The following is a 19,686-nucleotide window of genomic DNA, read 5'->3' on the forward strand; positions in this document are numbered from 1 at the left end:
AAATAACGAAATGACAGAAAACAAACAATGAATATTTTCACACTACTTAAACCAGATAGGGAGGGATTGAGTGAAAATCCTCATGAGGTAATGCTTAACTGATGTTTATTCAGTGCTGCACATTAGACAATGTCAGTTGTCTTGGGGACATTGCCTTGGGGTGGAATGGGTTTAAGTGTAGCTAGAGACTGTACACCAGATAATGTAATATAACATAAGAGTTTTGGTGTAAAGCCCCATACCAACCGCTGCCATAGAATTTTCAAATAACCTGTATTTGGCGAAACCTTTTTAGTTGTCGAATCGGGCAAAGAAGTATATTATAAATGATTGTGTCCGGTTGCAGGTGGTTCATTTGAATTTAGAAAATGCTCTGTTAGTAACCCTTTCCACGCACAGCCCGTGTCATCCCGTATACAGATTCTGTCATTGATAAGCGCATAAATTGGAATGCAGATGCTGTACAGTAACATGCTGTACATGACGTCAGAGCTCCTGTTCTCCGTTTCGCAGCTCTGTATTGGTTTTGACTGCCCGCATCTCTACCGCTAATTGGGATACTTTTGCACATTTGTTGTTGTTGTCTGATTGAACCAAAAATCTTTAGTTATATCACATTTTCTGGTGTGCAATCTGTAGCTAGCTGATGTGGTGCACTGCTTTATCAAACCAGCAGCCCAGAGTTGAGGAGAAGTTCCTTCGGAAGCCTTTGGACTAAAACACCACAGGGAAACGGAAGTATAACCTCAGCAAGAATCTTAAAGAGTAGTCACGCCTGTACATCTCTCTGTGTGTGTGTGTGTGTGTGTGTGTGTGTGTGTGTGTGTGTGTATGTATGTGTGTGTGTGTGTGTGTGTGTGTGTGTGTGTGTGTGTGTGTGTGTGTGTGTGTGTGTGTGTGTGTGTGTGTGTGTGTGTGTGTGTGTGTGTGCGCGCGCGTGCGTGCGTGCGTGCGTGCGTGTGCGTGTGTGTGCGTCTGCATCTGTGGTGGACAATTGGCGGACATAGAAAATGATAACTGCGTGAGGAGATGCGGTAGCTGTGGCCTGTATGAGGTGCGAGTAAGGCGTCAGTGTGAACTGAAGTCATTGACCCTTCACAGCCCGACACCACCTGTCACTGCGGCGTTCGCTCACCGATCTGATGTTGACGTCCACGCCGGTGCGAGCCATCATGTCCACAGCCTCCACGCAGCCTTGCTTGGTTGCCCAGTGAAGTGCCGTCTGAGAAGACACACAGACAGAGGGGAGGAGCCAGTCATTCAACACTGAAACTGCTCCTACCATACGCACCCACTGACTGAGTGACTGACGGGCTGGGTGGAATCCTGACTAGGAACTAGGCTACGTAACATGTAAATAAAGCATTGATGTCAATGGGAGATTTGTGCAGAGGTTTGAGTTGAGTTTTATTGTTTGATGTACATAACTAATAAGGTATTGTATGGTCACAGATAATATTCTAAATCTTTAATGAAGGCATATTTCTTGAGTAAAATTTCAGTTAGGACTTACTGCGTTTCAAGGTTACAATAGAAGGGATAACCGTTCCTCATTCAGGCCAACTGTCAATTAATATAAGAAGAATTGTACGTCCACACAGCCTCCACAACAGCAGTGACACAAAAATGAAAAAACACGAACGGCTCATTTAAATAAAATGTCCCTTTGAATTTAATTCATGCCTCATTTGCCTAAACAGATTTGGCTGTGAAGAATGGCCAGGCACTGTGTCTGCTCTGTAATAAGCTGGCTTAATTCGGCCCAATGTTGAGTTTATTGATGCCTCACTAAAGAGCCAGATTCAAGGACAGTTATCCAATTTCTATTGTGTAGAACTGAATGAGTCCAAATCAGATCATTTCATGTATTATATTGAATCGACTGGTAACGAGCTACACAATTAGGGAACACAACAGTCTAATGGGAGAGAAAGAGGAACACGTTGTACACACACCCACACAAACAGAGTCATTGAAGCCCATCTATAATATTGATGTTTTAATTCTATATACTTACAAACTTGATGTCCAATTCACGGGGACAGAAGAAAAACAAGACGAAAGGAAGGAAGGAGTGAAAGTTTAATGTATGATCACTGTTCTAACCATTCTAATCAATCACAATGTGATACACGGTGGGCATCATAACCTGTGTATCCCTTTGTATTATGTCCGGATTCCATCCCTGTTCTGCCTTTTTCCAGAGCAGCTATTCTTATTGTCCGCGTGGACGTATTGATGTAGAGCCGGGACGCTAGCTATTCCCCTCCGTCCACATTCCCAGTCGAAGCACATCAAAGTAGAGAGAGGTGAGAGGAGAGGCATGCTTTGATGGGTTCACTCTCTGACATGTCCATTCATTGACACCTTTGGTCCTATTCTGTTCAGATTTGGCATGGGTTCAAACTAAACCCTTCAATCAACAAGAGTTCCCCCGTAATCTTCCTTTTAAGATTAAGATAGTCCCCATAGAGCATGCAGGGAACTATAGTAACAGTAATCTTCTTGTCCTTCTGAACTGATTCTTTGTATCTTTTAACACAGAGATGGTTAAAAATCTGCACGTTTGTGATTTCCACCCCATCCCTTTCATAAGGACACACAGCATCAACCCTGGCCTTTCCACCCCGTCCCTTTCATAAGGACACACAGCATCAACCCTGGCCTTTCCACCCCATCCCTTTCATAAGGACACACAGCATCAACCCTGGCCTTTCCACCCCATCCCTTTCATCCCTTTCATAAGGACACACAGCATCAAGGACACACAGCATCAACCCTGGCCTTTCCACCCCATCCCTTTCATAAGGACACACAGCATCAACCCTGGCCTTTCCACCCCATCCCTTTCATAAGGACACACAGCATCAACCCTGGCCTTTCCACCCCATCCCTTTCATAAGGACACACAGCATCAACCCTGGCCTTTCCACCCCATCCCTTTCATAAGGACACACAGCATCAACCCTGGCCTTTCCACCCCATCCCTTTCATAAGGACACACAGCATCAACCCTGGCCTTTCCACCCCATCCCTTTCATAAGCCTTTCCACCCCATCCCTTTCATAAACCCCCATCCCTTTCATAAGGACACACAGACACACAGCATCAACCCTGGCCTTTCCACCCCATCCCTTTCCATAAGGACACAGCATCAACCCTGGCCTTTCCTACCCCGTCCCTTTCATAAGGACACACAGCATCAACCCTGGCCTTTCTTACCCCGTCCCGCTACCTACCAACCTCACACTGTCACTACCATGTTGCGCTACAGTAGATTAGATGAAACAAATAGAACAGTGTTTCCCACTGGTTTCCAAGCATTTAATTATCTCTCGCCAATATATATCATTCAGCCAACAACCGAGAGCACGGAAACCTAGCAGAAACCAATGGCTGGGAGGAGGGGGGGGGGGGAAATGTCTGTCTGCGGGATAGCTAACGGGAGTTATTTTTGGGTGCCTGCAGCAGCCCCCTTTAAGTGTGTGTGTGGGGAGCGCATGCATGCGTGCGTGTGTGTTAATGTAGACTGACCACTGCGCCCGTCGAGGCGGGATGCTGCCAAGCTGCTTTACCCAGGCCTGGTTTCATTACAAGGTGCTAACCGAGCTCTGTGATGCCTGTTGGGGTTCTTCCGTCACTCCGTCAGACTGTTTGGTCTCGCCAACGCTCCAGACACAAACTGATTTAAAAAAAACACTTCTCCATCCAGGTCTGGAGCTACTGTCACTCTCCATGTTATGATGAGCAACTGTGACCAGTATCTGACTGTCCACTTTACATCAACTATTTAAAAAATAAAATTAAAAAAGTTTTGCGGTTACACTTATAGGATTATTAATGATGCACATAGTTGCTGAATACAATACAATCGAACAGTATCATATTGTGTTTAAACCAGTACCTACTGTTTACAAAATGTCCCATGTTAGTGAGCATTATGGCACACTATAATTGCATTAGATTTACGGTGGCCATAAGGTACAACCTTTCTTTTCAACAGGGTGTTTTAAATCCGGCCCATGAATAGAGAGAGAAGCCTTCTGGGAGGTATCTGCCATGCATCATGGGACAGTTTGACAACAGTGACCCTGTTTAAACTGGTAACTGCCATCCGACCGTCTGCTACCATCAGATTGGCATCTGTGGGCCTTTAGTGGGTGGTATTCTGGTACAGGGACGAACAACAAAACCACTTCCCAATGCCTCGCTGAAAGCAGCAGGAAAAAGAACATCAAAAAGGCGTAAATTCCACTTCTTCCATTTTGAACAAGTGAAGCATAAAAAGAAATGTAATAATCTCAAGTGGCAAGGGTTTACACCATTGATGTTGTTACTTCTGCATGGTGGGGCCCATGGAGCTGATGTCGGGGGGGGCTATACAAACTGACTGAAGGAGGGAGAGTTTTAGGAGAGGCCATATGGACGAGGTCTTTTGCTTTGGAGCCTTTCAATAGACAGCTTAGCGCTTGTTTATGCAGTCTCACTCAACGCTGTGTGAAATTCCTGCTCTGGCTTCAGCAGTTGCCTTTCAAAGCCGGACTGTGGCAATAGGCTACCATATGCTCTGCTGGTTGAAACATTCTCAACAGACATACCTCAACAAAGTTTTCATAGCAAGTGAAATAATGGCTTTGTGTTGTAGCATACTGGTGTGGAGCCAGTTAGAGAGAAAGTATTGGTTGGGGTTCAACTAAACCCAAAGTAATGCTGCATTTCTGTACAAATGACAGTGGCAGTGAAATTCTGTGTTTAAACACACAAAATGTTCAAACAAAAAACCTACATTTCAAAAAAAAAAGAAACACCGCAAAATTCATGGAATTGTTTCATTCTACGAAAAAACGATCAGTAGCTCTCATCTGGTGAGGACAGTATAGTGGTATAAATCTGCCTTCAGGCAGTGAAAGCTGTGTGTTTTTTCAACTATTAATTACCATTCAATTACAATATCATTACACACCATGATCATCTGGGCTCCGGCGTCATGTCTGTATCCCAAATGGCACCCTAGTCTCTTAAGTAGCTCTATGGGCCCTGATGAAAAGTAGTGCATTATATAGGGAATAAGGTGTCATTTGGGACCTAGCGCATGACTACAGAGTGAGCTAAACTCAGTGGATACAGTCATTTGGATTCTCTGGCCCATTACACTGACTGACCGTAATACTAAACAAAACCTCAGACGCCTGAAGAAATGCTTGATAAAAAATAACCAGCCCCGTCTTGGCTGAAAAAAGACATTGTGTATGTAGGACAGTACAGTGTGTGTGTGTGTGTGTGTGTGTGTGTGTGTGTGTGTGTGTGTGTGTGTGTGTGTGTGTGTGTGTGTGTGTGTGTGTGTGTGTGTGTGTGTGTGTGTGTGTGTGTGTGTGTGTGTGTGTGTGTGTGTGTGTGTGTGTGTGTGTGTGTGTGTGTGTGTGTGTTGTGACTGTAGGGTGATAGGGAGAACCAAGGCATGTCAGAATGTATGGAGGGTGTGTTTATGTGCCTTGCAAAACAATTTCAGCTTTTTGTTTGTTTTGTAGATAAACATATGCTGTCACGCCCTGATTTGTTTCACCTTTCTTTGTGCTTGTCTCCACCCCCCTCCAGGTGTCACCGTTCTTCCCCATTATCCCCTGTGTATTTATACCTGTGTTCTCTGTTTGTCTGCTGCCAGTTTGTTTGTTCGTAGAACCTACCAGCGTTTCGTTTCCCTGCTCCCGCCTGTTCCTGACTCCTGTTTTCTAGTTTCCCGGTTCTGACTGTTCTGCCTACCTTGACCCCTGCCTGCCTTGACCTGTCATTTGCCTGCCCCTGTTTAAAGAACACACTTCTGTTTCTTCAACACTGTCTGCACCTGGGTCATACCTTAAAAGTTGATACATGTCAGAAATTGGATGTTGGTGTGAATCCCATTTAGTAGACTTCTGAATAAATGTTCTTCCTGTTTTAAAGAACAGCGAGACACCCAACCTTTGTCCAATCTTTGACACTGCCGGAGCACTATGAAAGAGCACTATGAATTGTCAATGCTTAGCTAATTGAAATAAAAGTATTGGGGGTGTTTTGTTTTAGCTGTAAGCCAACAGCAACATGTTTGATCAGTACAGAAAGGAGGCACATGGACAACGTTAAAATACCACTACTCACCCCCTTGGTTTCCAGCAGCAGGTTAACACAAAACAGTTGTAGAACGGCCATCGGGCAGCACGGTTCATAGGAGAAAGAGAATATTGAATATTATGGTTCTTGTTAGAGTATAAGACGTCATTCCTATAGGAGTATTATTATTAATATTGTTCAGTTTTGTCTGCAGAATTGGTCAATAATGTGTTATTTGATCATTTTAATCAATTACAAAATTCAAATCATGGTTCAAAACAGCTGGTTGTTGAGATGTTTTAACACCTTCCACCTTTAATCTTGGATAGAATCATAGGTTTTGGAAAGGGGGATAACCTGTCCTTTTTTTGTCACACGTTCTTCTCTAATCTGGCTCTTCTGTCCCTCTGAAAAAGGTGGGGAGTCTCTCTCCCTACATCTCTCCATCCTCCCTCATTTCGTTATGCTAAGAAGTTTACTGACTGCTTGTTTGTTGTAGCTGAAGCGTCTGATTTCCTTCAGACCATTGTTTTGTAAGTGCTCCCACTCGAACGCCAGAGCTTCAGTGGGAAGGGAGAGATTGGTTTAACCAGCCAGCGGACCGGTCAGATAGAAATTAATACAGACGTGTTAGCCAATAGGTGGAGGAGAGGGGCTGTCGATGCACACTGGAGAGAGTAGTGCAGTATATTTAGTGGGGGTCGGAAGAATTGAAACCTGTGTCATTTGAGTCCACCGCCTGTTTCCCCCATTACAAACGGGGTAAATCATGGAGGCCATTTGAAGAGTAGAGGATATACACTCAATATGTTGCCGTCACACTAAGTTTCCTCTTCATCTGTACAGTTTGGCATAGTACGGACTATTCAAGAAGGAACAATGTATTTGTTTTGGTAAAACATTAAACTGCAGAAATAAAACAAAAAAACAAAGCTACTGTATCTGGACTACTTTACTATGTGAATCACCAACATAACAGATTAGGTTAGGGCCAGGAAAAGAGGAAGGGAGGATGGTAGGAGATATACTGGAGGCTACTTACAGTGATGAAGTCCTGGTGAGAGAGGCAAACGCATGGGAATAGAGTGCAAATGTTAGGCATCTGGGGGGGAAAAAAATGGGTCTAATTTATTACCATCATATTTATTTAATATTTATGGTATGGTATATCAGAACCGTATTATAAGAAAATCCTTCAATATAAGTACCAGATGGCTTTCAGAGGATCCCTATCTGAAGATCTCATCTTTAAACAAGGTCAATGACATCAACATTGCGATCTGACAGCTTTTGTGGAGGTGAAATGGTCCATGAAAACCTGATGTCTCAAGAGAGGACGACAAGACAGCAACTATGGGCTGTTTCAATTCTGTGAGACAACGCTTGATGGGATTGACTGATAAGGGATCAAGCTACCTTTCCTGATGTTTTTTTTTTTTTGTCTTTCAATCTCGGTAGCCTCAGTAGCTAGATGCCCATCAACCCCATCAACAGAGGCTCTCTTATCTGATCCTAGATGAAGAGAGGCAGCTCCTGGGTGCCATCATGCTGAATCCTATAGGAGGCCAGAGTCTGTGTGTTTAGTGTCAATCCTATGGGAGATGGGCTTGAAAATGTGCCAATCACATGTATGGCTTTGGATAGACCAGATCAAACAGTTTTACCCTAGTCCAGAGCCTTATATTTGATATCTTCTTGGAGGCCAGAATGGCGCTGATGGCGAGGTAGAGGGTGAGGGTTAGGGGGAGGTAGTACCTTCTTTGAGGCCAGGCTGGGGTCCTGTGTGAGGAGCTGTCGGAGAGCAGCGGTGTTCCCCAGGGCACAGGATCGTAGCCAGTCCTTCTCCAGAGGATCCAACTGAATCCTGGGGAACACAGACTGAGTAGAGAGAGACAGAGAGAAAGATTATCAGTAGAAATGAAATAGAAATGAAATATTTTAACGCTTGTCTACAGTTGCTGGTGGAGTCGGATTAAAACTACACCATGCTAATATTCCCGAAAAGCTACACAAAACATGATGTTTGTTGGTAATTTCGCACCAAGAAGAGCATTTCTGAAACAATCTCTTTCACTCAGCCTACCACTATTTCACATCATTTTCACTACGACCTTCAGCTTTCTTCCAAAGCACGCATTTTGTCATCCAGTCTGAAGACTCTCCCGGGATGTGTCCCAAAGTACCCTATTGCCTACATTAGTGCACTACTTCGCTGATCAAAAGTAGTGCACTATATAGGGAATAGGGTGCCATTTCTGAGTCTTTCATGAGCCTCTTCTTACAAGGTGATGAGTAGGGAGGACAATCCATTTATCTTCTCAGAGTGGAAAGGCTATTATCAGTGGGAAGTGAGGGAATTATTCCCGATAGTAAACAAACAAAGCCAACTAATAAAGTAGATAAGGATCTATATGCAGGCAGGGAATCTGTGGTAGAAACGGCAGGTACTCGCTCCAGGGCTAAAGAGAGGCAACCAACCCAAATCTGGCTTAAGCTGGCAAATCAAGGTCAATGATTAACTTGAGGGGATTTTCAGCATTCGAGGCTGAGGCAAAGACGAATTGTCAACACTGCTACTCTGAATAGTAGAGCATCAATCTAACAAACAGAGCGACATGAGTACCTTTGAGTGCACTCGCTTGTGCAAACTCATCTAAAATATATATAATTTGTTTTAGGTTGTAGAATCATATTGAACTATTCTGAAATTAGGTTCAGTCCAACTACAGTGCACTCAGGCCACAGACCAGCCCCACCACCTACCTCCCTGTTATGTTTGACCTTTATCCGTGCCCGTGGGCTGGGTGGGTGGTCTGATACCATTAGTGGTGTTTATTGACCAGCGGGACAGTGTGAATGAGAGAGAAGCAGAGAGCCAGGCTTTAATCAGTGGCCTGCCAGGGAGGGCCTCTTCTTCACAGTTCACCTGTTTACACTGGCCATGCAGGTGTCAGCTCCACGTTAATTATAAAACCCTGCCTCTCTACCTTTCGCCCTGGGAAGCTGTCCCTCAGCCTGACAACAGCACCACAGTGGGGGGAATGGTGGGAGCAGAGAGGCAGAGTTAGCTAGAGGATAGAGGGCGGGAGGGACACTGAAAGAAAGTGAGAGGACATACAGTATAATGCGGTATTGCAACGCCAGGGTTGTGGGTTCGATTTCAGAGGCGGCTACCCATACAGAGGGAGAATGAGGGAAGAAAAATGTGTTCAAATTAAAATGATGGTTTTCATACTGTTTGTGTAACTGGAGAAGTCTCCACGTTTTTCCAAAGCCAATATACAGTAAGATACTGTAGTAAAGTAGGTCTAATTATGGACACGAACCCCTAGTGTTATGATGAGCATCACTGTAGGGACCCATCTCACTCTCCTACCTTCTTATGGGTACCGTTCTCTAATTACCCCACCCTCTTTCTCCCTCCCTCCATCCTTCCCCTCTCGTTGAGTTATAGGAGATACCCTGCTATTTCCACCGATGGCTCCTCTCAGGCCCCTGCTGCTTCCAGTCAGTGAGAGGTAGGAGGCTGTCACAGGCAATGAGCAAATGAGTCTGTGTCCCACCACGAAGGAAGACAGGAGTGATTATGGGATATCACCATGGGAACGGCGTGGGGGGAAAGAGGCTCCATTTTATCCTGACGGCAGCTCAGAATGCCTCTCTCTCTCTCTCTCTCTCTCTCTCTCTCTCTCTCTCTCTCTATATATATATATATATATATATATATATATATATATACTCTGCTCAAAAAAATAAAGGGAACACAAACAACACAATGTAACTCCAAGTCAATCACACTTCTGTGAAATCAAACTGTGCACTTATGAAGCAACAGTGATTGACAATACATTTCACATGCTGTCGTGCAAATGGAATAGACAACAGGTGGAATTTATAGGCAATTAGCAAGACACCCCAAATAAAGGAGTGGTTCTGCAGGTGGCGACCACAGACCACTTCTCAGTTCCTATGCTTCCTGGCTGAGGTTTTGGTCACTTTTGAATGCTGGCGGTGCTTTCACTCTAGTGGTAGCATGAGACGGAGTCTACAACCCACACAAGTGGCTCAGGTAGTGCAGCTCATCCAGGATGGGCACGTGACAGACGTGACAGTGTCTGGAGACACCGTGGAGAACGTTCTGCTGCCTGCAACATCCTCCAGCATGACCGGTTTGGCGGTGGATCAGTCATGGTGTGGGGTGGCATTTCTTTGGGGGGCCGCACAGCCCTCCATGTGCTCGCCAGAGGTAGCCTGACTGCCATTAGGTACCGAGATGAGATCGTCAGACCCCTTGTGAGACCATATGCTGGTGCGGTTGGCCCTGGGTTCGTCCTAATGCAAGACAATGCTAGACCTCATGTGTCTGGAGTGTGTCAGCAGTTCCTGCGAGAGGAAAGCATTGATGCTATGGACTGGCCCGCCCCTTCCCCAGACCTGAATCCAATTGAGCACATCTGGGACATCATGTCTCCTTCCAACCACCACAGACTGTCCAGGAGTTGGCGGATGCTTTAGTTCAGGTCTGGGAGGAGATCCCTCAGGAGACCATCCTCCACCCCATCAGGAGCATGCCCAGGCGTTGTAGGGAGGTCATACAGGCACGTGGAGGCCACACACACTACTGAGCCTCATTTTGACTTGTTTTAAAGGACATTGCATCAAAGTTGGATCAGCCTGTAGTGAGGTTTTCCACTTTAATTTTGAGTGTCACTCCAGACCTCCATGGGTTGATAAATTTGATTTCCATTGATAATTTTTGTTGTCAGCACATTCAACCATGTAAAGAAAAAAGTATTTAATAAGAATATTTCATTCATTCAGATCTAGGATGTGTTATTTTAGTGTTCCCTTAATTTTTTGAGCAGTGTGTGTATGTATTTCCAAAGTGTGTGTATATATATATATATTCTCTTATATTGTAATAGAATACACGGCACCAGAATGCTGCGCATACCATGACAGAGGATGCAGCCACACTTCTTGTATCTTCTTCCTGGATATATCCCTCGCTCTAAAACAGAAGGCGAATCAGGAGTTAGCATGAGCATCAGAGATTTAGAGGGAACAAAATTGCAACATTTGTGGCAAATAACAGTACCATTTCCATACGGTCAATTATCAAATATTTTGACAAAAACACCTCTGTGCTTACATTTTTGGGTATGAACCTCCCTTAGGGAAAAGGAAAAGAGGAAATATATAATGAATCTATTAAAATCCTAAAATGATTCTCTAAATTCTCAAAGGCTTCCCAAAACACAGAGACAAAACTGTTTTCATCTTCAAACTGACATCTTTACTTCCCGTCTACAGTCAGATGAGCAAAGACTAAGGTCAGGTCTCTTGATTTTTGGTTTAATTCTTTCATTTTCTAAAACCTTTTGTTTTGTTTCTACTGATCAACACTCCCTATCTCATTACTGTGCTGTGTGATTACCTTCAGAAACATAAACAAACTAGAGCACACCTTGCATTGTTGGGGTAAGCTGTCAATAAGGAGTTTAAATCATGGTACTTCAAGATGGAGGACTTTAGTAATATACTTCTTGTAGCTTAAGTGAGCAAACAGGGAAGGAAGAAAAAAAACCTACGGAGGACGTTGTGGTTTTCTCTGTTTGGTTGTTATTAATAAAGGGAGACTACACTCAAAAACTATCTTTGATATGATGCAAAACGCATCATCAAGGCAAGTTTAGCTCTGTACTGCAAGTGCTCCATTGTGAAAACTTGACTGCTGACATGCATACTTTTTTGGGATTGTATTAATAGTGGACTAATGAAAAAACATTTCTGAGTGTAGCATTCCTTGAAACGTGCCCACTCCTGTTATATAGCCTACTGGGTGTTACCCCATCCTGTCAATTCTAACCCCTCTTTTCGTAACAATAGCTCTATTTTCAGATGTGAAATGTACCAGCTCGATTTGGCATTGATGATGTCACTTTTTGTGATGACAGTTTTGGTAAACAGTATATATATATATATATATATATATATATATATATATATATATATATATATATATATATATATATATATACACACACAGTCGTATGAAAAAGTTTGGGCACCCCTCTGAGGCTGCATAATAATTTACTCTGTCGTCACAGAAAATGATCACAGTGGCATGCCATTCATTTTCTAATAAAAGCTGAGTACTGGGGTATTGTCCAGAAAAATACTTTTAGTGTTGCAATATTAGGTTGTATGAAATTAAATCAGATGTAAAAAAATAGGCTATGCAAAAATGTGGGCACCCTTGTCATTCTGTCAATGCTTATTTTCCACCATAATTTGCAAATAAATTCATTAAAAATCCTACAATGGGATTTTCTGGATTTTTCTTTCTCATTCTGTCTGTCATAGTTGAAGTGTATCTATGATGAAAATTACAGGCCACTCTCATCTTTTTAAGTGGGAGAACTTGCACAATTGGTGGCACAAAAAAAACATTTTTTTTGCCCCACTGTATATATACTAATTAAAAACATGGAGAAAAAGACCCAAGAGCGATGGCGAAGACCAAGAGTTATTGAGAAGCCCACCATAACACTCCCTCCCTTATCCATCCCCCAATTCTCTCCACAGCATGACAGTGTCGTCGCAGAAACCCCTAGTGTTGTGATGGACACTTGCTTGCTGTTTTGAAATGGACACGATGGCAATGCTTTGGAAGAGAGGGAGGGGGAAGTATCCCAGGAGAGAGACTTTTCCTCATTAGCAACCTAAGGACAGATTGTCACTGTGAAAATTACATTTATTTTATGGTGATGGGTTACCAGGACATCATTAGACAGTCAACCACAAATGAAAGGGAAAAATATTCACCAAAACAAGGAATGAGGAAATTGAAATACTAGAAATGACCTCGACTCCTTTTCTCCATACAACATCACCATCCAGCCTTCCTTCCTTTCACATCCACAGCCTCTAAATATGGGCCAATGTGTTGATAAATGAATGGGGCTCCTCTCCTCTACCTCGGCTGAATAAATTGGCGTATGAAAAAGGAGGGACTTTGTAGAATACGAAAGAAAGAAGAATAGTTAAAGGACACAGAGAAAAAGAGAGCGAGATAGCAAGAAAAAGAGAAAGAGTCAGGGTAGTATTATGAACATATTACACAACTGAAATCTGATCCGGAAAAGAGCCTGGTCCCTTCATGTATAAAAGAGGTGTGTTATACTCAGTGTACAAAACATTAGGAACGCCTGCTCTTTCCATGTGAAAGACTGACCAAGTGAATCCAGGTGAAAGCCACGATCCCTTATTGATGTCACTTGTTAAACCCACTTCAATCAGCGTAGGTGAAGACGAGGAGACAGGTTAAAGAGAATTGAGACATGGATTGATTGTGTATGTGTGCCATTCAGAGGGTGAATGGGCAAGACAATTGAGGCTGTTCTGAGGGCAAAAAAGGGGGGGGGGGTGCAATTCAATAATAGGAAGGTGTGCTTAATGCTTTGTACACTCAGTGTATATCAGTGTTGTGTGTCCCCTCACCAACCTATACAGAATAAAACAATATTGACCCAAAGGAGCCTGAGAGATCCACATCCCTTTTCCATCACCAAAGCCCGTTAATGACGGATGCGATTGTTTTCAGCTTTTCTCATGGTCAAAAACAAGAGAGAAAACATCCGACAAGGAATACATTATTTCGCAGTAACAAGAGAGATAAAAGGCTAGCTATGTAATTTCAGCAAACCTGAAGTTCAGGTTTTTATCAAGAGCCTCAAAAGACAAGCCTTTGATCCTCCAATTAAATGTAATTAACGGTCTCGTCCATCATCGTGTTTTCATCTTATTTGATTAAGGTTACTGGGCAGCAACATTAATGCAAAATAATTTGCCTACGTCCCAAACCAGATTCCCAACAGAGCTCATAGGGCCCTGGTCAAAAGTAACTATTGGACTATGTAGGGAGTAGGGTGCTAGTTGCAATCGATAACAACAGAAACCCACAACTCTCTGGTTTTCGCACTACTCAATTACTCTTAACCCTTTTTCACCCCAATTTCGTAGTTACAATCTTGTTCCATCACTGCAACTCCCTTACGGACTCAGGAGAGGAGAAGGTCGAAAGTCATGCGTCCCCCGAAAACACGACCCTGCCAGACTCTGCTTCTTCACACAGTGCTTGCTTAACCCGGAAGCCAGATGCACCAATGTGTCAGAGGAAACACCATCCAGCTGTCAACCCAGGTCAGCCTGCAGGCGCCCGGGCCTGCCACAACGAGTCGCTAGAGCCAAACCCTCCTCTAACCCGGACGATACTGGGCCAATTGTGCGTCACCTCATGGGTCTCCTGGTCACAGCCGGCTGTGACACAGCCTGGGCTCGAACCCGGGTCTGTAGTGATGCCTCAAGCACTGCGTTAGACCGCTGCGCCACTCGGGAGGCCCCTATTATTCAAATCTAAAGTTAGCCCTGCAGTCATGATTTAATCATTCGGTTTGAAAATTAAACGGCCTAAATAGTCTAGTGAGATTGAAAGGAACAAGTGGGGGCTTACAGCCTACTCTCTAATCATACAGTAGTTAGGGAAGTACATTTTTGCTGATGCATGTCTAAGCTACTAACGAGGATATCAACATTAATTCTCACACATTTCCTTTGGCATAATGTCCAAGGTGGTGGCACTGGCTCATTTGCCACATAACAGCTAAGAATGTCAACGGAGCACCATTTATAAATAATGAATTTACAGTGTTAGTAAAGGAAAAGAGGTTTACTTAGAAACATTTGAGTTCCTTCTGAATACTGAGTCGGATTTAACTACAATAATACATCAAGGTAACAAGTTAGAAGTTGAAGATGTATCGGCACAAGGACTGCTACGAATCAAGCATATCAACGGTAGTTATTCCTTCTTGGTTGAGGATTTCAATTTATGATTTGTAATTGAAAAACCCCTCCAGCACCAACAGGCAATATAAACAAAGCAATGCCCCCCACACACACAAAAAATCATTCCTGAAAAAAATTACGCCAATAACTCTTCTGGTAACTAATGAAAAATCTCAGAGACATTAACATATTAATTGAGATTTTGACAACAGGGCTGCAGCAGTGATGAGCATATTCAAATTGGGCTTTCAGGAACGCTCAAGGAGCTAAATTAAATGAGAGGGGGAAAAGAAGATAACAGTACCGTCAGCACGTACACTAGGGTCAGACCACACGCTTCTGGAGTTTAGAAAAAAGCACTTAACTCAAACCAGAGAACCCACAGCTTATGTCATCTGCCCTTCCATTCAGAGGATCTAGCATATGATTGTTTGAGGAATGAAAAAGCCATTTTGGCATCGGCGGGCGTGAAAGAGAGTGCCTGTCCTGTAGCATGGCCCCGCGTTGTCAAAGCCTCCGAGGGTCACCAAGGTCAGGGGAATTATGATTTGACGAACGCTCTGCCCGATGTCTGAAACAACGATACAGCCTCGCTGCTCATTGGAGAAGTGCCATGGTTCCATATTCCCGGCTGACCTCTGGATAAAGCGGCCCTTTTTTTCAACGATAATGAAACTGGATAGCTCTGAGGTGAGACATGAATGTTTTGTTAACAGAGGAATATCTGTGTCGTTTGGTTAGAGAGGTACATCTTAGGAAGATGAGGGTCTTGGTGTATGAGAGCCTCACCTAGTCCAATCTCTTACAGCTTGTCGTGGCTTTATCAGACTGGGCCCAGGTGCCATAAATGCAATAGGCTATCAACAAAATGGATGCTGTCAGGAAGAAGGGAATCGAAAGGCAGAGAAAGCATCTTAATGCTATTCTGATATGTGCTTCAGAGCTCGCTTTACATAACACTAATGGCAATGACATATCACCTGTCAAGACAAAGTCACCATGAGAGTAGCTGGAGGGGTGCTCTCATTTTATCTATCAGGGCTCTAACTCCTCTAGCTCCATAATGAGACAGGGTGCAGGCCAGGCAGCAGGCTCTTAGCCAGCCTGCCAGCTTTAAGTTGGCCCCTAGCACAGTCAGTGTAGTCAGCTCAGCTTTTCCCATTGAGACTATGTCTGAGCCTCGACCTAGGTCGGGCAAAACTAAACATGGCGGTGTTCGCCTTAGCAATCTCACTGGCATAAAAACTTCCACTTCCATGGTGCGTCATAACAAAACAAATCCACATCAAAATCAGTTTAAGCTAGAGAAATGTTTATTTTTGTTGTATTGGATGAGACACGGTTTGACCGACAGGAGACTCTCACTAAGGTGTCCGGAGTCTCGCCTGAAGTCGATACCATTGATGTCAAAACAGATGTTATTGGTCACATACACATATTTAGCAGGTGTTATTGCGGGTGTAGAGAAATGCTTTTGTTCCTAGCTCTACCAGTGCAGTAATATCTAACAGTTCACAACCATACACTCATCTCAGAGTAAAAGAATGGAATTAAGAAATATATTAATATTTGGATGAGCAATTGGCATTGACATTGACAAGAATACAGTAGAAGGCAGTATATGCAGTTGAAGTTGGATGTTTACATAGACCTTAGCCAAATACATTTAAACTCAGTGTTTCACAATTCCTGACATTTAATCCAAGTAAAAATTCCCTGTCTTATGTCAGTTAGGATCACCACTTTATTTTAAGAATGGGAAATCTCAGAATAATAGTAGAGAGAATGATTTATTTCAGCTTTTTTTCATTCATCACTTTCCCAGTGGGTCAGAAGTTTACATACACTCAATTAGTATTTGGTAGCATTGCCTTGAAATTGTTGAACTTGGGTCAAACGTTTAGGGTAGCCTTCCATAAGCTTCCCACAATAAATTGGGTGAATTTTGTCCCATTCCTCCTGACAGAGCTGGTGTAACTGAGTCAGGTTTGTAGGCCTCCTTGCTCGCACACAGTTTTTCAGTTCTGCCCACACATTTTCAATAGGATTGAGGTCAGGGCTTTGTGATGGCCACTCCAATACCTTGACTTTGTTGTCCTTAAGCCATTTTACTACAACTTTGGAGGTATGCTTGGGTTCTATGTCCACTTGGAAGACCCATTTGCGACCAAGCTTAAACTTCCTGACTGATGTCTTGAAATGTTGCTTCAATATATCCACATAATTTTCCTACCTCATGATGCCATCTATTTTGTGAAGTGCACCAATCCCTCCTACAGCAAAGCACCCCCACAACATGATTCTGCCACCCTCATGCGTCACGGTTCGGATGGTGTATGATCTTTGTCCCCATGTGCAGTTGCAAACTGTAGTCTGTCTTTTTTTATGGCAGTTTTTGAGCAGTGGCTTCTTCCTTGCAGAGCGGCCTTTCAGGTTATCTCGATATAGGATTTGTTTTACAGTGGATATAGATACTTTTGTACCGGTTTCCTCCAGAATCTTCACAAGGTCTTTTGCTGCTGTTCTGGGATTGATTTGCACTTTTCGCACCAAAGTACGTTCATTTCTAGGAGACAGAGTGTGTCTCCTTCATGAGCGGTATGACAGCTGCGTGGTCCCATGGTGTTTATACTTGCTTACAATTGTTTGTACAGATGAACGTGGTACCATCAGGCATTAGGAAATTGCTCCCAAGAATGAACCAGACTTGTGGAGTCTACAATTGTTTTCTGAGGTCTTGGCTGATTTCGTTTGATTTTCCCATGATGTCAAGCAAAGAGGCACTGAGTTTGAAGGTAGGCCTTAAAATACATATTCAGGTACACCTCCAATGGACTCAAATTATGTAAATTAGCCTATCAGAAGCTTCTGAAGCCATGACATCATTTTCTGGAATTTTCCAAGCTGTTTAAAGGCACAACTTAGTGTATGTATAGTATAGTTGGGGACGGTACCAGAGGTAACAGGAGAGAGTTCAGTTTTGATCCCCACAGGACACAGCAAGACCCGGAGCTCAGAAGACGGTATCCGGAGAGGGTCCCGGAGGCTCTGCTGAGTGGGAGCCATTCGAGGAGTCGGAAGGACAGCCCCACTGCTGCGTATCCCGAACCGACAGTCGGCAGCGCCAAAGGACCGTAAACCCGTGTAGAGACAGCCTGGGTAGGGCCGACGCGCCAATGACAACCCCAGGTAGATGGAGACCAAAGGAGGTTTGAGAGGAGTCGATGCCCTCAGCAAGCCCCGAAAGCGAGGTGGGTCACGCAGTGGACTACGTCACCTCCTGTTGGACACACCACGAATCAACTTCACCCATGGTCCCGGTGAAGGTTGACGGACACGGAAGCTCTATTAGACTCCGGAAGTATGGTTACCCTCGTAACCACAAGCCTGCTGAAACAGGAGACTGAACGTGGTAGAGAGACGTCAATGTTCTGTGTTCACGGGGACACAAAGCGGTATTCAACCATATGGGCCAACATCGTGACGCCACAAGGGAACTGCCAGATGATGATGGGTGCAGTACCAGACTTACCGGTACCTGACTTACCGGTACGCTCAAATAAATGCTGCGGAAGGTAATCGAACAGGATCGTAAGAACTAGGACCAGCTACTACCCCACCTAATGTTCTCAATCTGAGAAGTACCCCAGTCCTCCACAGGGTTTTCCCCTTTCAAACTCCTCTACCTGGAGGAGGCCACGCGGCCTACTGGACCTCGCCAAGGAGGTGTGGGAAGCCCAACCGACCCCCTTACGCAGTGTGGTAGAGCACATGGAGACGATGATAGAGAGGATGACAGCCATATGGCCAGTCGTGAGGGAACATATGGAGAAGGCCCAACGCGCCCAAGCCCAGATCCACAATCGGGGAGCCCAGCCCTGAGAATTCCAGGTGGGAGACAGGGTGTTGGTCTTGATTCTACTCTGTCCGTGTCTGATCTGTGTAAACGTTTTGAACCAACCCCGTGGACTGCCACAGTATGTACACTTCCGACTTCAACTGTAAATAAAGTGCATTCGGAAAGCATTCAGACCCCTTCACTTTTTCCACATTTTGTTACGTTACAGCCTTATTCTAAAATTGATTAAATAGATTTTTTTCCCTCAATCTACAAACAATACCCCATAAAGCAAACATTTTTGCTACATTTTTCCAAATGTATCATAAATACATAACTGAAATATTACATTTACATAAGTATTCAGACCTTTGACAGCGATTATAGCCTCTAGTTTTCTTGGGTATGACACTATAAGCTTGGCACACCTGTATTTGGGGAATTTCTCCCATTCTTCTCCGCATATCATCTCAAGCTCTGTCAGGTTGGATGTGGAGTATCACATCTTGTTTCTCATGGTCTGAGAGTCCTTTTGGTGCCTTTTGGCAAACTCAAAGTGGGCTGTCGTGTATTTTACTGAGGATCACCTTCCGTCTGGCCTCTCTACCTTAAAGGCCCGATTGGTGGAGTGCTGCAGAAATGGTTGTCCTTCTGGAAGGTTCTCCCATCTCCACAGAGGAAGTCTGGAGCTCTGTCAGAGTGACCATCGGTTTCTTGGTCACCTCCCTGACCAAGGCCCTTCTCCCCCGATTGCTCAGTTTGGCCGGGCGGCCAGCTCTAGGAAGAGCCTTGGTGGTTCCAAACGTCTTCCATTTAAGAATGATGGAGGCCACTGTGTTCTTGGGGATCTTCAATGCTGCACACATGTTTTGATACCCTTCTCCAGATCTGTGCCTCGACACAATCCTGTC

The 19,686-nt window shown here is 44.0% G+C and overlaps 1 protein-coding gene across 1 annotated transcript in view; it reads right to left on the minus strand.

Annotated features, from left to right (window-relative positions):
* Window positions 1-639: 639 nt before the first annotated feature.
* Window positions 640-19,686, minus strand: part of LOC118400728 (uncharacterized) — a 32,525-nt gene continuing 13,478 nt past the window's right edge. Inside the window, exons 4-8 of the mRNA XM_052474612.1 lie at window positions 11,042-11,098; window positions 7,843-7,965; window positions 7,130-7,189; window positions 1,136-1,222; window positions 640-714 (exon numbers count right to left, since the gene is read on the minus strand). Coding sequence (XP_052330572.1) covers window positions 640-714; window positions 1,136-1,222; window positions 7,130-7,189; window positions 7,843-7,965; window positions 11,042-11,098 — 402 coding nt within the window. The remainder of the gene's footprint in view (window positions 715-1,135; window positions 1,223-7,129; window positions 7,190-7,842; window positions 7,966-11,041; window positions 11,099-19,686) is intronic.

The sequence above is a fragment of the Oncorhynchus keta genome, chromosome 22 (assembly GCF_023373465.1).
Source record: "Oncorhynchus keta strain PuntledgeMale-10-30-2019 chromosome 22, Oket_V2, whole genome shotgun sequence".
NCBI classification, from domain to species: Eukaryota; Metazoa; Chordata; class Actinopteri; order Salmoniformes; family Salmonidae; genus Oncorhynchus; species Oncorhynchus keta.